The sequence below is a fragment of the Mustela nivalis genome (genome assembly GCF_964662115.1).
Source record: "Mustela nivalis genome assembly, contig: HAP1_SCAFFOLD_609, whole genome shotgun sequence".
Lineage (NCBI taxonomy): Eukaryota > Metazoa > Chordata > Mammalia > Carnivora > Mustelidae > Mustela > Mustela nivalis.
In genome coordinates this window covers 175,016-192,810 of record NW_028136053.1, presented here as the reverse complement: position 1 = coordinate 192,810, position 17,795 = coordinate 175,016, and the positions used below count along the sequence as shown (strand labels likewise).

The window sequence follows — 17,795 nt, the reverse complement described above, 5'->3', positions numbered from 1 at the left end:
GGTCAGCTATTCACAGTAATGAATCATCTTGCAGCTTGCCATCTATTCTGAATGACAATAGTGGAATAAAGGAAGCCAAACCCGCTCAGTGGCTCAACAGTGTTTGTACAAAGGAACAAGGTAACTATTGCTATAAATTCTGTCCACAGAAAACATGCATTCAGAGTCAACCCAACACCCTCTTTCTCAGGGTATTGCCTATAAAATTAAGCTGATTAGAGAATACTTCTGATTTTAATATGCATGATATGTTCTTTGTTTTATACCACCTCTTAGGAAATATATTTGTTTTCATTTAGTCTAACAGAAATGGAAGACCTGACCATAGGTCTGCAGTTCTGCTGAATATCCAATAAGGGTTTTTTTTTTTAGATTTTATTTACTTATTTGAAAGAGAGATGGAGCACAAAGGGGATAGGGAGAAGCAGACTCCCCACTGAGCAGTAAGCCCAGTGTGGGTCTGGATCCCAGAACACAGGGCTCCATCCCAGGGCCCTGAGACCATAACCTGACCTGAAGTTAGAGGCTTAAGTGACTGAGCCACCCAGGCACCCCTCCAATAAGTGTTTTAAGTAATGAAATATTAGCAAAATGAATCTCTTGGCAGTAGATCATTTTGATCATGTCACAAAGATGAAGGTGATTCCATTAAAATGATTCCATAAAATACTCTGAAGTTTTTTATATCACTTAATAAAATCTATTCATAATTTGTAAACATTCTTTTTAATTATAATGGAACCTTATAAAAGTTTTAACAGATGACTAAGAATCAATGAGTTTATGCTCCCCAAATTTAAGAGGCAATTTTTAGTATCTGGGAATTGTGATTGTTTCAGTAGTACTGTTAAGGCATGCCAGGAAACTGCTGTAATGTCATTTCTGAGAGCCATAAGTTGCTCAGGATATGCTTAGAAGTCGATATACATGCACAGGATTTGGAACTCACTTGTTTTAAGACCTATTTGAATTTGAAAGATGTTGCACTATAGTATTTTGCTTCAAGGCAACATAGAGATACCTTAGATTTAGAACAGGTTTCCTTTTGGGCACCTGGGTGGCTCAGTCAGTTAAGCCTCTGCTTTGGGCTCAAATCATGATCCCAGCGTTCTGGGATTGGGCCCATTTCTCTCTCGCCCTCTGCTCCTCCCCTGCTGCTCACGCTCTCTCCAGCTCTCTCCAATAAATAAATAATCTTTAAAAAGAATAGACTTCCTTTTAGATATGGTACAATTTCGGACAAAAAAAATTAACTAACCCACAGAAAGGGACATGGGCAGTCAATGAAAATAAAAGGAACGGCAGTTAAAAAAAAAAAAAAAAGGCAAACAAAGGTCCACTCCATAAATATAACCTTGAGATACTCTTTTATCATCGCATGTTTTGTTTTTAGAAGTTTCCAGTGGCTGTGGAGATGAGAGCAAGGAAGAAAGCATGGCAGCGAAGATCCCAATCACAGGTAAAGTTACAGTGACCTGAGAGTTTCAAAAGGAATTCAGCCTTATCATGTAATCGGAACCTTCTAAGTTAGTGGTTTGTGAACTCCACTAAGAGCAAGGATATTCAGCCACTGCATACTGGAGCAGGCGATTAATCGTCAGAGCAGAACATGTGAGCTTACGTTAACATAAACTAAGATGGAAAATACTTCATAATCATGTCATATATTTACACGTGTGAGCACCCCCACCCCGCAGCCTTTCAGCACCTGCGTCTGGGTGACAAGGTCAGTCTCCATGGGGAACACCCAGTCATTATATGGCAAACTACAGATGTTTCTGTTGTGACTCTTTTCTTGCCTGTGATAATTGAATGTGTATCATTAAAATAAGAGCAAGGGTTGGGGGAGTGCCAGACAGGAAGCTTGCCCTGTACCTCTGATAACTTAAAACTAACCAAAGTAGGAGGTGATTAGCTCGTCTGATAATTTAACAATTTTAGCAGTAAAGTTTCATCAAGACCTATTAATATTTCTGCACATGTATTAGGCTTGTTTAGATGCAATCTGAATATCATTACTTTTTTTTAGTTTTAGAACATCAACAGCAGCAATTAGTATTCTGAACAGCGTTCTATTTGTCGTACATCTAAATTTACTAGTACCTTATTTTGTAAAGTGGTATACTACTTCATTAGAAATTCAAAGGTCTGACTTTAAATATTTATACAAGTAAATACACCATTGCACCGAGGTACTGAGGCATGCATCTGCATATCTGGTAGTTTCGTTGTTTATAAGCAGAAAAGAATGGCTTTCTTTTATGGCAGTGCAATTCATGGCCTGATGATTAATTTTTTAAACCCATGTTTCTGTGATGAACTCTGGTTTTGAAAAAGGAGTTTATAGTAGAGCAATTATTGTATATATTCTGCATCAGATAGTATTTCACTCCAAAATACACAGGTTTTCTTTTCAACATTTTCCCAGTAATATAGTTTATTGTGTTTTTATTCTTCATTTTGAGAAAACTCTGTGAGGGTCTCTTCTTTATTTTCTTTTTATGAATAGAAGTGTAGATGATCCCAAGCTGCAAATAACCAAGAAGTTATTTGGATGCTTTTCCTTTGCAGTTTACCTTTGAATGCAGAAGTATCTAATGACCTCTGAATTTGTTTCAGTGAAAATGACAAAGGCTAATTGGGTGGAAGCCAGTAGATGACCCAGTTGCCCATTCTTACTTCTCCAGTATTCTTTCCAGTCATCCCTTGCGAGATGGGAGAGATGACTCCCCCCTAAATTAATCCAGATGGCATTTTCCACAGACTTTTAGAGTAGAAGAGAGTTAGGTACTGGACTTTCTCATTTTTCTCCTTGTGCAGAAAGAGGTGTAATGATCCTAACAAGGATTATTTGCCATTAGGATCTTCAAAGAAATTGCAATTCCAACAACCTGCCATTGACCGATCAGTAGTTGGCAGTTTAAAAAAAAAGTACTTTGTGCTTCTTGTATGCCAAAGTAGTAGACACATAAACTAACTTGGGAAATACATAAGAAGAAAAAAAAACTTTCAAAGCCAGTGACTTTGTTTGAGCCTTGCCAGTTCTGTCCTGGCTACCAACTCTCTTCTGTGCTCCCCACCCACCAGATCTCCCATGAAGTTAATGTTTGAGGACCTCAGACACCTTGGCCCTGCTTAATACTGTTGTTGCACATGTCACTGAAGTTACAATCTTAAGTTCTTTTTTCGCCCCACTTTTTTGCGAGATATAATTGTCATATAACATTGTATTAGTTCAATCTCCCAAGTTTTTGATCATCTTTTTTTTTTTGAGATTTTATTTATTTATCTGACACAGAGAGAGAGAGAGAGAGAGAGCGCGCACAAGCAGAGGGAGAAACAGGCTCCCCGCTGAGCAAGGAGCCCAATGTGGGGCTTGATCACAGGATCCTGGGATCATGACCTGAGCGGAAGGCAGCCGCTTAACCAACTAAGCCACCCAGGTGCCCCAACCATCATCTTTTTACTAAATCTTTGTGTCTTTTGGCATAATTACTTGGGGATTTGGCCCTCGGTAGAGTTAGGGCAGGTGTATCATCTGATTTAAGATAGAGTCCGCCTCTCCATTCATAATAATTTTTTGAGGTTTTTCTGTTGTATGAGCTGCATTCCTTCTAGAATATTCCAAAGAAGGAATATTCCAGAGGCTATCCTCTGGGAGTTGAGGAGATATGGTGGCTGTCCCTGGGCTTTGGCATCAGCCATCTATGTCAGCTCTTTACTCCCTGTTCTGTTTCCTCATCCCTCTGAGCATTTCTTTTTTTTTTTTTTTTAAGATTTTATTTATTTATTTGACAGAGAGAGATCACAAGTAGGCAGAGAGGCAGGCAGAGAGAGAGAGGAGGAAACAGGCTCCCTGCTGAGCAGAGAGCCCGATGCGGGACTCTGATCCCAGGACCCTGAGATCATGACCTGAGCTGAAGGCAGTGGCTTAACCCACTGAGCCACCCAGGCACCCCCTCTGAGCATTTCTATTAGGAAAGCAGACATATTACCTGGCAAGGTTATCTTAAAGTTGAAATGAGATCATGTGTGTGAAAGTGCCAAGCATGTACTACACACTCAATATATGAATGCTACTTCCAGAACTGCAGTAGGCACTTGGGACCAAGACCTACCCAAGCCCTGTGCTACCATAATTCCTCATAGACAGCACTTCCCAGTAGTACCACTAAATTAATTTCTTCAAGAAATTTCCACTTGAAAACTCAATGGATGGTTTGAATGTATAAGGATTTTTATCTTATCAAAAAGGAATCTTGAGGAGAGTTTCATGATATTTTAGGAACTTCTAATTATTCCCATGAAAAAACCATTTAAGAGGATGATGAAGTGATTTCTGGAGGTCTTCTTGGTGAAGGCCGCACGTTTCTGCTTGTGAGTACTCATGTACCACATGCCTGACATATCCACAGTTGAGGAAATTGCAGGGCACCTGATCACCAGGCAAGTGTTCCCGTGGTGTGCTCTAACACATGTTGCTGGGCTGATGCAACATTCCCCCCCAATCTGTTCTGTGCAATACTCCACTGAGAATATACTTTGAGGAACATGTATTTTGGGACCAAACCCTACATGATCCCTCTTTCCCTCTCTAGCCAGCACAGTGTGCCGAGACACATTAAAGAACTTTTAGAATTTCCAATAAATGAAACATTTAAAAATGCGAGCTTAGAGTTTCATATAACTTATCTCCTATCTGAAAATGGAATCCTTCCTATAAATGGCCAACAAAGTTGATATTCTGTGGGACACATTTTAGGAGATGTAAATATACACACATATATCTGGAATGTTTATTCAAACCTTAAGTCTAGGGGCACCTGGGTGGCTCAGTTAATTAAACATCTGACTCTTGATTTCAGCTCAGGTCATGATCTCAGGGTCGGGAGATAGAGCCCAGCATGGAGCCTGCTTGGAATTCTATATTTCCCTCTCCCCCTACCCCTCTCCTCCTTTCTAAAACAAACAAACAAACAAAAGCCTTAAGTCTAACGAGGGCACCTGTATTCTCAATAGTCTAAATTTATCTTCAACATTTTCCTATGGTTCTCTTTTGTGGGAACATCCCTCACAGATTAGATTACTTTATGATATTATAATATTTAGTGTAACTAAGCCCAGATGACGTCACGACTGAAAGCTATATGTTAAAGCTGCTCCCTGAACTGACAAGTAGTAACTTGTGACAGTCCAAAGTGCTCCTCTTCCATGTGTGTCCTCTGTGTGACATTATTTGCTTTACAGCCATCTCAGGAGAGACGTAGTAAAGAGAGAGGCTGAGGTGAAATGTAGGACAGGCCCCAGGAAGCTGGGCAGGATGGGTGGGAGGCCCTGAAGTTACACCGTTTTCAGAATGATGAGGGTCCTGGGGAAGTTTAAACCAAAAAGAGCACAAAAGCCATCTGTAAATATTTGTGGGGCTGCTACATACCAACATTTATCAAGTGTAACTGCATAGTGTAGCTCAGTTTGTGAGTGTTGCAAGGAAGGAATTCACAGTGGGGTTGTAGAAGAACTTTCTAGCTCTCCATTCCAGCAAAAACAAGGTGTCTTTCAGCTGCTGGCTGTTGCACTGTGGCAGGAACCCACTCTAGAGGGGCGCTATGGAAGGAATTCTTGTTTCTGGGAACCCCAGCATTCCTTCAAATGCTGGGAGTCTGTGATTCGCAGTCCGTAGCAAAGGAATCAAATGTGCCAACATTCTCATTTCTTTTTTTTCCCTTTATTTGCTTATCATTCCCAAACATGGGTTTTCCTGGCAGAGGGGCTCATCTTTAACAAATTTGCTGTCACTCTGAAAGGCATCTGCTTTGTTAATCATCATTTGGGAGACTGTAAGTTTCATAACTTAGGCTCCCACAGTCTGTGCTAGAATTTACAGAGAAATCCTTCAATACACACACACACACACACCACACACACAGCCTTTATGATCTCCCATTGTTAACAGAGTCTACTCCTTTTATTAGTCTGGCTCTTCACACTTAAGAATCCAGGTACAAATCAAATATTAATTTGAATGACTAAGAACATGTGGTTTTCTGTGTAAAATAAATAAATATATCATATGCATGCATGCTATACCTTTACTTGGGCTGCTTCCTGGAAATACCAGGACAGCAAAAGCCCATGACCCTGCCCTCACTAAGCCTCCATCCGGTCCGATCTTCATAACAGTCCTGTGGGGTAAACATCAGTCACTCATTCTATAGACAGTCCAACAGAAACCTAGAAAGGTTAAGATTCCTGCTCAAGGCCTTGTAGTTAGTGTGTTGGGTTTGGAACTCAAGCTTCAAGATTTAAGCCTTGACCTCCTTCATTCCACCACCCTTCCCCTTTCAATTGACAGGAGAGACAACCGCATCAGGATGTCTGGATCAGTGAAATGTCAGTGTGTATTCCCACAAAAGATGAGCTCTGTGAGGATGCTTGGAGAGCTGTGATGAACAAAGCCATACTTTTCCTTTCCCTTGTGTCAGGCCTAGAGAGGTGGGCAGCTCACAAGGATTTCCAAGTACAGATTGTACCAAAGATTTGCCCTTCATAAAGAAGGGCAAGCCTGAGTGCAGTTAGGCCTGAGACCGTGTGCAAGTAGGAGGCTGTTCAGGTCAGTGTTTCTCTGAAACATGTAGGCCAGGATTAAGGCCACACTTAATCTAGCTGATGAGAGAAAGTCTCCCTCTGAACTACTTCTACCTCCAAGTAAAATTTCCCACACTGGTGATTTTTTTTGTATTCACACTAAATTTACCTTTGAGAGGTAAGTAAGTTTTCATTTTTTTGTATTCACACTAAATTTACCTTTGAGAGGTAAGTAAGTTTTCATTTTAGCCAGTTATGCTAAATGTCCTAAAAACCCATCTCCTAACACAGTATCCCACACATAGTGGCCACTCATTTTGTCAAACGAATGAATAAAAATGAGAGTATTAAGGAGTTTCCTTAATGCTTGTTGATTCAGGCCAGAATACTATCTCTTTCAGTCATTCACTCCACCAGTACTTTTCCCACCCCACGTGCCCATCCTGGCAAAACTCATCTCCTTAAGCTCCATGTGAAAAGGCCTCTCAGCTTTTATCTCAAGAGGATTAAGCCTCTAAGAATGTCCATTCAGCCTCTCATTCTTTTGACACCAATTCTCTTGGTCAAGCTGTGTTGAAAGTGGTTGCCTGACTGTGCCATTTCTCACTGATATTCTTTGGAAGCTGAATATTCAAGGTCATACTAAGGTACGTCCATTTAAAAGCTTTGTGGGAGGTCAGCATCGATTTGAAGGTTGCCACTTAGGGTTCTGGGCAGTGCTTCCCCAAACATGATTACTTGAGTTTTTCATCACATCGCAAAAGGGCTGAGAACCTACAACAGCCAGGTTGTCATTGGCTACTAGATTTATCCTGGGAGAAAAGACTGCAGTTACAACTTTTGGCAGCCAGAGAACAGCAGCACAGCCCCTTCACTACCCAGACTTTTCTAAGACCGTGTCTCACTTGTCCTGTCCCAGAAATGCACAAGAATCATGTAAAGACATGTCACCTGCGGTACTTGAGACTGGGAACCCCAACTCATGCAAAACCAGGGGAGCTACCATGTGCTGCTAGACTGTCCCCTGCAGTCCACACAGTCCTGTCTCTCTTGGGGAGGGCGGTCAGGCTGCTGGGGTCTCACGGGTGGGGCCCATTGCCTATTGCTTGCTCCAGCAAAGCAGTCCTCACTCATGGCATTAAGGGTGGCCATGGTGACTTAAAGTGGTCAGTAAAGAATGAAAGGCATCTTTCATTCTTGGTTGGAGACTCCTGTGTTCCAGAAAATCAGTTCCTAAGTGCCTAGAGAAGTTCTGCTCCGTGGCTGTGCAGTAACATCCCATGCAGGCTTTTAAACATGTCCATGCCCCAGCCACACCCTTGACCAGTCCTATCAGAACTCTGGGGATGGGGCCCAGGCATCAGTCTTCTAGATACCTGGTGACTTCCCAGGTATGAGAACCACAAAGCAGGAGGTCTCAAGATGAGAGAACCCCATGGGTCATGTTGTGACACACCCTCATTTTACACGAGACCCAAGTGAAGAGAGAGAAAGAAAAGGGATTGAGCTTTGACTATTTCAGTAAAATTGGGGCTCAGGGAGTGTATTATTTTCCCAGGGCTGCTATAACAAGTACCACAAACCTAAAACAACAGAAATGTATTCTCTCACAGTTCTGGATGCTAGAAGCCTAAAATCAGAATGTCAGCAGGGCTGTGCACCTTCTAAAGGCTCAAGGGCAGAATCCCTCTGTGCCTGTTCCAGCTTCTGGTGGCCCCTCACGTTTGGCAGGACCACTCCAGTCTCTGCTTATGTTCACATTGCCTTCTTTCCTGTGTCTCTGTTCTCTCCTTTTCCTACCAGGACCCCAGTCATTGGATTTAAGGCCCACCATAAATCTCCGGTGATTTCATTTTAAGGTCCATAACTAATGACATCGGCAAAGAACCTGTTTCCAAAGATCACATTCTGAGGTTCTGGGTGGTCATAAACTGGGAGATGGGGGAGACACTTGGCAACCCACTACAGTGGATAAGGAGGGATATCTGCATATTTTACATTTCTAGCACCCAAGTCATCTTATACAGCGATTATTCCTGGCCCTACTATAAATGATGATAATGATAGTATTACTGTCTTTATTTCTGATTCTTCCCCTATAAATCATTGCATGCAAAGCTGCTAAAAATCCTGTTTTGTATGCCTATAAAATACAGCTTCCTGATCAGATTACTTCATCTTCAGACTCCATGACTTTCAGAGTTGAACACTCACCTCCCAGGACTGAATAGTGTTAAGTGGCAGGCACTAGGGCTATAAATTTACATATGAAGTAACACACCCAGAAGTGTTTCAGTTTGGTTTTGAAATATTCTTAAAGGGGGTTTACAATCCTGCCATTTATTTTCAGGTGTAATTGTTGAATTGCTCCATGGAAGTTAAAAATGTGGTGTATATACTTGTTTTCTCAAGCAGCTTCAGACGACTCTTCTGGATTAGGTATTTCGTCTCTTCTGTATGCATCGACCCTCTCCTGGGTGATAGATTTAAGGGCCCAGGATGACTGGTTGAGTGGGGTTTATTGCAGAAAATCTGGACATGAAAAGCGATTCTCGTTTTGGATCCAACCTGTGTGTTTCACCTAACATCCACTCACAGCCTTTAATTTTAAAAATCCTAAATATAGATGAATTTTCTGTATTCTTTGACCATGGAAACACCCATATCCTAATATTCTCTCACTTTCATTTGAGCAGATTATTAAAAAATGATTTCTGGATTTTAAGCGATAGTCTTTATCTTTAGAATTAATTTTAGAACTACATACCATAATTTTTATTTTCTTTTGCAAAAATGGGTTTGCCACAATCAGCCACACATCTAGCACAGTGTGGGGGGAAAATTGCTTGGGTGTAGACATATGTGAAGGGTAGCAGCACAGGGAAATTCAGCGGGCAGAAAATACTTTTCAAATTTCATTTTTAAATTACTGCACACTTCATATAGGAATCATAATTATCCTCCTGTACTCGAGGATACCCAGCGCTTTGTCGGTTCAAGGTCGTTTTTTCCTAGCTGGAGTGATAGTATTGTTTGCATCCCCCTTTGTTATTCCTTTTCCGGGCCCAGCTCTTCCCTTTTTTCATGGGGGATTTCTGCGAAAGCTCTGCCTTGGAGACACCCCTTCGAGGCTGGTGAACCCCACGTTTATAAAACGCTCTTGTAAAGGGTTGTTAAATGCACTTGTTCATCAGATATTTTCTTTTTCCCTTTATTTGTAGATTTAGAAGTATTTTAGCAGGTGTACATTTGCATATAAAAGAGAAGGAAAGATAAGAAGTTGAGGCTTTTTCTCTCTCCCCTTCTCACCAACATCATCTCTCCTCCGTCCCTTTATTCAGCATGTTTCCTCTTTCTTTCCCTGGCTGTTCCATTTTCTAGACACAAAGTGTATATCAAAAAGAAAAACACAATCTCAGTGATCCCTCACCCACTTTGTAGGAAGACAGATGACTGGGTTCAGCCAGCTTATGTAACAAAGTAGGGAAAGATGTATTTATTGTTGTGTCATTGGTAGGGACTTAGTAGCCAGGGATAGATTTTTAACCCCCTTGTCTTACTTTATGTTTTAAACTCCACTGTTTTCTACTTTTTAAATGAAATCTTGACGTAGATTTAAGTATGTAATGGACATTTAACTGAGAGATCCAGAACGGAATGCTTGAGCACGCATGTGTATTTGTGTGTACACCAGAACATTCTCATCAAAAAGAGTTGTATTCTTTAGAAATATTTGTTTTACCGAATTATTTGCACTACTCAATAATTTTCTGAGGGTCTGACAATACTAATAGGAGGAAGCATTTCTCTGGAGTTCTAAGACACAGGCTGGAAAGTGAAACCTTAAGGGGCCACCTAGGCCTCCAGTTTGCAGACTGCAATTAATATGCAGTTGAGAAAACTCAAGTCTTTTTTTTTTTTTTTTTTTTTTTAATTTTACCCATCTATCTGAAAGAGAAAGAGCACATGAACAGGGGAAAGGGGCAAAAGGAGAGGGAGAAGCAGACTCCCTGCTGAGCAGAGAGCCTGATGCAGGGCTCCATCTAAGGACCTTGAGACCACGACCTGAGCAGAAAGCAGACATTCAACCGTCTGAGCCATTCAGGCACCCCTGAAGTCTTTTCCCTAGGAACCATATTAGCTTTGCCCCTACCTTGCTTAAACATACTAACTTGAACCTTTAGATTTGTTCAATCATTAAATAACTATGAATTTTCAGGGCAACACAGTGCAACTTTTAACAGCCTGATTCTTTACTGATCCTTCCTTCCTTCCTTTTAGAAAAGCCTGGGCCTGAGTTGCCATAAACCTCATGCCTGTGGCTTTGCCTTTTTGCTTTATAAAGCTGACATCCTAGTCTTCTAAGCCATTCCAGGAGTATATCTGAATTATTGGAGACCCCTAGCAAAAACTGCACCCTTTCCTCCAAAGACTGTGCAGCCTGGTCCCTTTGATACAGATGGCTATTTAAAAATCACACAGCTCTTGCAGCGCCACCCCCCACCCCCATAATCAACTTTCAACTGAGGAAGCTTTTCCTGACCTCGAACTTATATCCCTTGACTGGACTTTTTCTCTAAGGGTTCTTGTGAACACAGAAAAACTTGCTCACTACCTTCAAGTTCTAAGGTTACAGGTATGTTCTGTTTGGCCTGTGCAGGGTTTTATTTTTTTTAAAAAGATAGAATTCTGGCAAGAAGTCTGTCCCTCTTTCACACCTGGCAGCAATTGACTGTCTCCAGATAACAGCTGTCCTCTCTGGATGTGACATGAGCTCTCCAGCCTGCTGTAGGGCTCCCCTTCCCACCACTCCCACCATGCCAGAGTCCCTTATGTGTGGTACCTGTTTGGCTCTAGAAAGCATCTACATTTACAGTCCTGCCTTGTCCTGTCTGTTTGCAGTATCTGTGTACTTGAACCCTTCTTCCCCTATTTCAACCCAGGCTATGCAGCCTTTAGCCTCTCCTGATTATTTTTTTTTCACCAAACCATTTTTGGGTGAGCTCCCAGTCCTTCATATGTTGTTTATTGCAGCTCTACTGGCTAAAATAAGGGTGTAGACATTCCATGGGAGAGTGACACCCAGCTCTGAGCACCTGATCCCCAACACAGACCTCCTGATGCCCAAAAGCACAGTCTGTTCCAACTCCTCTAGCTGTTTTGGTGTCTCTGGTCCTTTCTCCATTAGTGTTTATTCCTCCAAGGGAATGCATTTAATCGTTTTACTTTTTAAGCTTCACTTTGCCATTAAACCATTGAAGGAATCATGCATGGGGATGGGGCAGGTGATGTGCCCAGCAGTCCTCAGCTTGATTTTGCCAAAACCCTCTATCATTCAGGTCAGGGCAGCTGCAGATAAAATGTATCCGGGTGGGCTTCAGGGACTTACTAGAGAAGGCCCATAGAAGGTTTAAGGATCAAATACCAGTGAGGATCCATGGTTGGGAAGGAGGTTGGGCTCTGGTTGAATGGAACAGGAGACATGAGCTCTCTCTCAAAGCAGACTTGGAGCGGCCTTGAAGGGAAAGGCTACAGCCCAGTTACAGAGCCCACGTCCCTTAAGAAGGAAGGAAGGGTAAATCTTAAAAGTCCTCATCACAAGAAAAAAAATATGTAACTATTAAGGTGATGGATGATAATTACACTTACTGTGGTGATCATTTCACAGTGCATGCAAATGCTGAAATCATTATGTGGTATACTTGAAACTAATATGATGTTGTATTTCAGTTATACCTCAATTTTAAAAAAGAAGGAAAGAAAACCAGGACAGAAACTAGGTAGAACATGGAAATGGCTGATCTTTCCAGAATAGTTAAATGCTAAGAGTGAACTCACTTCACATTTCTCCCTTGCTAGACTTAGACCAGTAACAATATCAGTACTGTTTAATATTTGGATGGAACATTTAATCCCCCCAAATCTGAAATTACTTTCAACTACTAGCTTGCCATTTTTCACAAAAAACCTCTCCTGAAAATAAAAGGCATATGTCTTCCTGGTCTCTGAGAAGCAGGAGGAGAGCCAGCTCACTGGAGTGAAATGATTTACCTTAAGATAATAAAGGAGAGGAACCCCAATCCCTGCCTCCAGCTCGCAGGAGCCTTTGTGTTTTCTTGTTGTTAAATGTCTGTCTTTGCTTATCTCTTCCTTGACCAATTAAGTGTAAATGAATGCAGAAATAGCATAGGGTCATTATGCTCTGGACTTAGATCCTAAATGCTAGAAAGTTTTTATAAAATAAAAACAAAACAGTACATTTTCCCCTCCTTTACAGTGATGTTTTACCTACTTAGAATCCAGAGGCTTTGTCTTTGATTTTATTAATATCTCACCTCTCTCCAAATAACCTTACAACTCTGAAATAATATGGACATTAGGATTAATTGGAGAGTATTATGATGCCATCCTATTGAAGCTATCCTAGGACAATGAGACTAATCAACAGCAAGAAACACTTTCTGTCCCAGGCCAGCACGCGCGCACGCACACACACACACATTCTGCAGGCACTGTATCTGGTGTTTTATGTATTAAATTTTGCACAAATCTGGTTCCAGTGCACCAAACTGATTTCACAATCCAGCAGTGTTTAAAAATGTTGCCTTAGAAGTTATTATTTTCAGAGTTAAGAGTCTTTGATCTGTACATATTTTAATTATATATCATTTAGCATTCCAAAATATGATGCTCATTTTCAATACTTATTTTTATCTTGATTGATTCTCAGTAGGGCAAGAGAAGTTATATTCTTACTCTTCAGTGTGACAGTAGCTTTAATCCAGTAATAAGGGGCTCATGGTTAAGTTCTTAAATGGAGCCAGCAAACGCAGGAATGCAAGCCCCTGGTGCTGACAGCAGGAATCCTTTTATTTTTGTGGCCGTATTGAAGATACAGCCATGGATCCTTTTTTGTTATGTCTGTGCGATAGGTTTCATTCAGGTATCCTGGAGACCTGATACCTGGTCTGACCTGAGGTGACAGGAAAGGTTATGTCACTCCCGTTCTTTACGTAGCTTTTATTTGTCGTTGTTCCCAACAGTCTTCCCACGGTAGGTAACTTGCAGCAGGCATGATTAGAAGCCCTTCAGGGCCTCCTGTCCTGTGGACCTGGGCCAGGTCCCGGCTGCTGCTGATCCCTCTGGGGCATCTGACTTTGCTCCATCCCTACAGTAAGTCTTGGTTCGATTTTCTCAGCTGCTGGCCTCTTCACACACCCTGTGGCCGCTGGTCTTCCTGGCCCTCCTGCCCTCACCCAGCCTTTCCCCGGCCCTTGTTGCCCTCTAGAGCCAGGAGTGCCTGCAGAGGGCCTGGGAGACCGAGGCAGTCAGGGCTGGACTCTTGAATTTGTTCCTCTAGTGACTTCTGCAAGGCCCAGGGAAGAGAGAAACCATTTTACTAGGATGTGGAGCCTTAACTACAGCTTCATTCCAAATAATGACTGGAATTTGGCCACTTCAGATAAACTCCTACAACAGGTCTTCGAATCTTGAAACCTGTGTTCAACTAAGTTGTTTTTTGTTTGTTTTCAGAATTTCTAAAATGTGACAGTTCAAAAAATAATTTGCATGTATTTGAACAGTGTTAACATCATAGGAAGAATTTAAGAAACTTCTCTCTGGGTAGTAGCATATTCTGTATTGGCGTGCCTGGGTAGTTCAGTTGGTTAAGTGTCTGCCTTTGGATCATGTCATGATCCCACAGTCCCAGGATTGAGCCCCGTAGCAGGCTTCCTGGTCAGTGAGGAGTCTGCTTCTCCCTCCGCCCCTCACCCCTCACCCCGCACTCTCACGCTTTCGCTCACTCTTTCTCAAATAAATAAATAAATTAGAAAGAATATTTTGTATTTATGTCTTTTTTTCCCCATAACTAAAACAATTAATAATAATATATCAGTATCATCAACTATCCAATCAGTGTTCTAATGTTTTTTATAGGTTTTTTTTCTTCAGTCAGTAGCCAGACTTTACCAACACTCTACATTTGGTCTGGATGACCAGCTAAGTCACTGTTCCAGAAGGGGATTCAATTCATAGTCATACTGGGACAATAGGCATAAACCTGAATTGGTCATGGACAAATTGGGATGTCTGGTCACTCTACTTTTTTCTTTAATTGTGATAAAAAAAAAAACATAACATTAAATTTACCATCTTAACCAAGTTAAGTGTACAATTCAGTAGTATACAACACAGTCACATCGTTGTGCGACAGCTGCCTGAAACTTTGTCATCTTGTAGAACTGAACTACTATACCCACCAAACACTGATTTCCCCTTCCCCTTCTCCCCTGCCCTAGTGACCACCTTTCCACTTTCTGTTTCTATCATTTTGACTACTTTCAATAGTCAGTGTCCAGAATGTCATATGTCCAGAATCATACAGTATTTGTTCTTTTCAGACTGCTTATTTTACTTAGCATTGTGCCCTCAAAGTTCATCTGTGTTGTAGCATGTGTTGGGATTTCCTTCTTTTTAAAGGCTCTTAATATTCAGTTGTATGTCTATGCTGCATTTTGCTTATCATCTCTTGATGGACATTTGGGTGCCTTCTGTTTCTTGGCTGCAGGCAACACGGGTGTGCCAATATCTCTTCAAGACCCTGCTTTCAGTTCTTTTGAATATATACTCAGAAGTAGGATTGCTGGATCATGTTGCAGTTCTATTTGTAACTTGTTGGGGAACCTCGATAGTATTTTCCAGAATGGTGGCACCTGGGGGTATAGCTCAGTGGTAGAGCATTTGACTGCAGAATGGTGGCACCATCTCGAAAACACTCCCACCAGTAGTGCACAGGGCTCCAACTTTTCTGCATCCTTGATAATGCTTGTTATTTTCCGTTCTTTTGATAGTAGCCATCCTCATGGGTCAGATGTGATTATCTCATTGTGTTTTTCATTTCCATTTCCCTAATGATTGTGATTTTGAGCATCTTTTCTTGTGTTTATTGGCCATTTGTATGTCTTCTTTGGAGAAAGTCTGTTCAGGTTCTTTCCCCACCTTTTCACTGGGTGGTATCAAGTTGTTGGAGTTCCTTATATATTCTGGATATTAACCGCTAATCAGATATGTTATTTCAATCATTGTCTCCCATTCTGTAGGCTGCCTTTTCACTATGTTCACTTTTTTCCTTTGACATGCAACAGTTTATAAGTTTGTTAGAGTTCCATTTGTCCATTTCTAATTTTGTCAACTCGGTTTCACCATGGTATCATCCAAGAAGTCATTGCCAAGTCCAATGTCCTGAAAGTTTTCTGCTGTGTTTTCTTCCAGGGATTTAATAGTCTTAGGTCTTGTGTTTAAGTCCGTAATCCATTTTGAATTGATTTTTGTGTGGTATAAGGCAGGGGTCCAAATTCATTCTTTTGCATGTGGATATCCACTTATCTGTGTCTTTTTTTTAAATCTGTAGAAACAAAAGCCTACCAGTTGCTGAAGCAGTCTACCCTGCAGGATAATATAAATCACACTGAAGACAGATTCCAAAAGGCAGATGTTTCTGTATTACAGCTATCAGGTAAGCAGGGCATGCATACTCAGCACCTGAAGCCAGTGTCCGGGGGACCTGGGCTGGCAACTGGTGCTGTGTTCAGGCAAGGGCGGTCATCCTTGGAAGGTTTCTGGGGATTGCTCTGTAACAAACTGTCACCAGGTCAGACTAAACCAGTACTTTTTCAGTTCTTAATGAATAACAGTTTAGAAGTCCCCCCTCCTAGATATGTGCTGGCTCCCAGCATGACAACAAAGAGCTAAAAAGACCCTCAGATTCTGCCTGGGATGTTGTGATAGTAACTCCACTGGATATACCCCAAATTCCTTCCCTTCCCTACATTTCCCAGTTTCTTAATCATCAATGGGAACATCATGCTGGGCCACCTTCCCTCCCCAGAATGTTGGAGGACTTGGAGCTCTTTAAATGAAAATACTCTAAATCACAGTAAAACTAAATTTTAAGCTTAAATATAGTTCCTTCAACATAGGATTTTTTTTTTAAAGATTTTATTTATTGATTTGACAGAGAGAGAGATCACAAGTATGCAGAGAGGCAGGCAGAGACAGAGGAAGGAAAGCAGGCTCTCTGCTGATCAGAGAGCCCAATGCAGGGCTCAATCCCGGGACCCTGGGATCATGACCTGAGCTGAAGGTAGAGGCTTTAACCCACTGAGCCACCCAGGCACCCCTTGTTGGAACTGTAATTTTCTTTGTTTTCATACATTCTGTTATTGTATTTTTATTGTTCTTAGTGGTTTTTCTCTTATTACACATTTTTTTTTTTAGTATGAGTCACCTCAGCTCCCTTTGAGAAAGTAAATGCATTAAAGTATGTTTTAATGACTTTCTTATTTTTATATAAACAATCATGTCTTAATTTCACCTACCGGAATAATGATTTTTTTTTTTAATCACGTAATTCCCAATCCACATCCGGGTTTCCCAGTCATCTCATGAGACAGACTGTTTTTTTTGGAGGGACGTACTTCAGTGGTTCAGACTTCACTTGTCTTTGGGGAGCTATTTCCTAGATAATATTAGTGTTAGAATCAGTTGCTGCAAAGTTCAGTTATTTTGGTTGTTTTGAGGATGCAGTGAGTCACTGCAGGTTAAATGCCCAGCACAGCACCTGTGAGAGAAAAGTCCTTGAAGAGCATTGGTGGTGGTGACCTCATCTCCACAAACATGAGACCATGCTGTCTGTTGCTGTAGAAAGCAGGACCCCTATCCTGGTGGAAGTCTTTAGCACTTTGGAAAGATACAACACTTGTGAACCCTCAACTGGGCTTTTCATCACCTTCTCCACATTTGAGTCACAGAACTAGAGTCCAGAGGGATCTTAGAAAGTATTTCTCTAACCCCTCGTGTTACAAATGGGGCCTCAAGAGGGTGAGGCCTCTCTCATTAGCCCATTACAGCCCATTAGCAAACAACACATTTGGAAGATGACTCCACAAATCTGTTTGTGGTAAGTATATTTGCTATAGTTCATTGGACAGGTTCAAAGGATAAGTAAATTTGACATAAATTATAGCATGTATATCAAGTGGCTTGGTACTATTTATATAGTAATAACTAGTATATCCATTGATTAACCTATTCGTAAGCACCCCTACATTCAGCAAAATGATGCTGTTTGCTTTGCAAGTGTCCAGATTTTCTAGCACTGGGATCACAGAAGTGTTTCTCATGGTCCTGGCTTTCGTTGTAGTTAGATC

At 41.3% G+C, this 17,795-nt stretch overlaps 1 protein-coding gene across 1 annotated transcript in view; it reads left to right on the top strand.

The window, feature by feature from the left end:
• KIZ (kizuna centrosomal protein) overlaps positions 1-17,795 on the top strand; it is a 126,931-nt gene that overhangs the window by 95,069 nt on the left and 14,067 nt on the right. Inside the window, exons 9-11 of the mRNA XM_082750047.1 lie at positions 7-120; positions 1,394-1,459; positions 15,998-16,102. Coding sequence (XP_082606173.1) covers positions 7-120; positions 1,394-1,459; positions 15,998-16,102 — 285 coding nt within the window. The remainder of the gene's footprint in view (positions 1-6; positions 121-1,393; positions 1,460-15,997; positions 16,103-17,795) is intronic.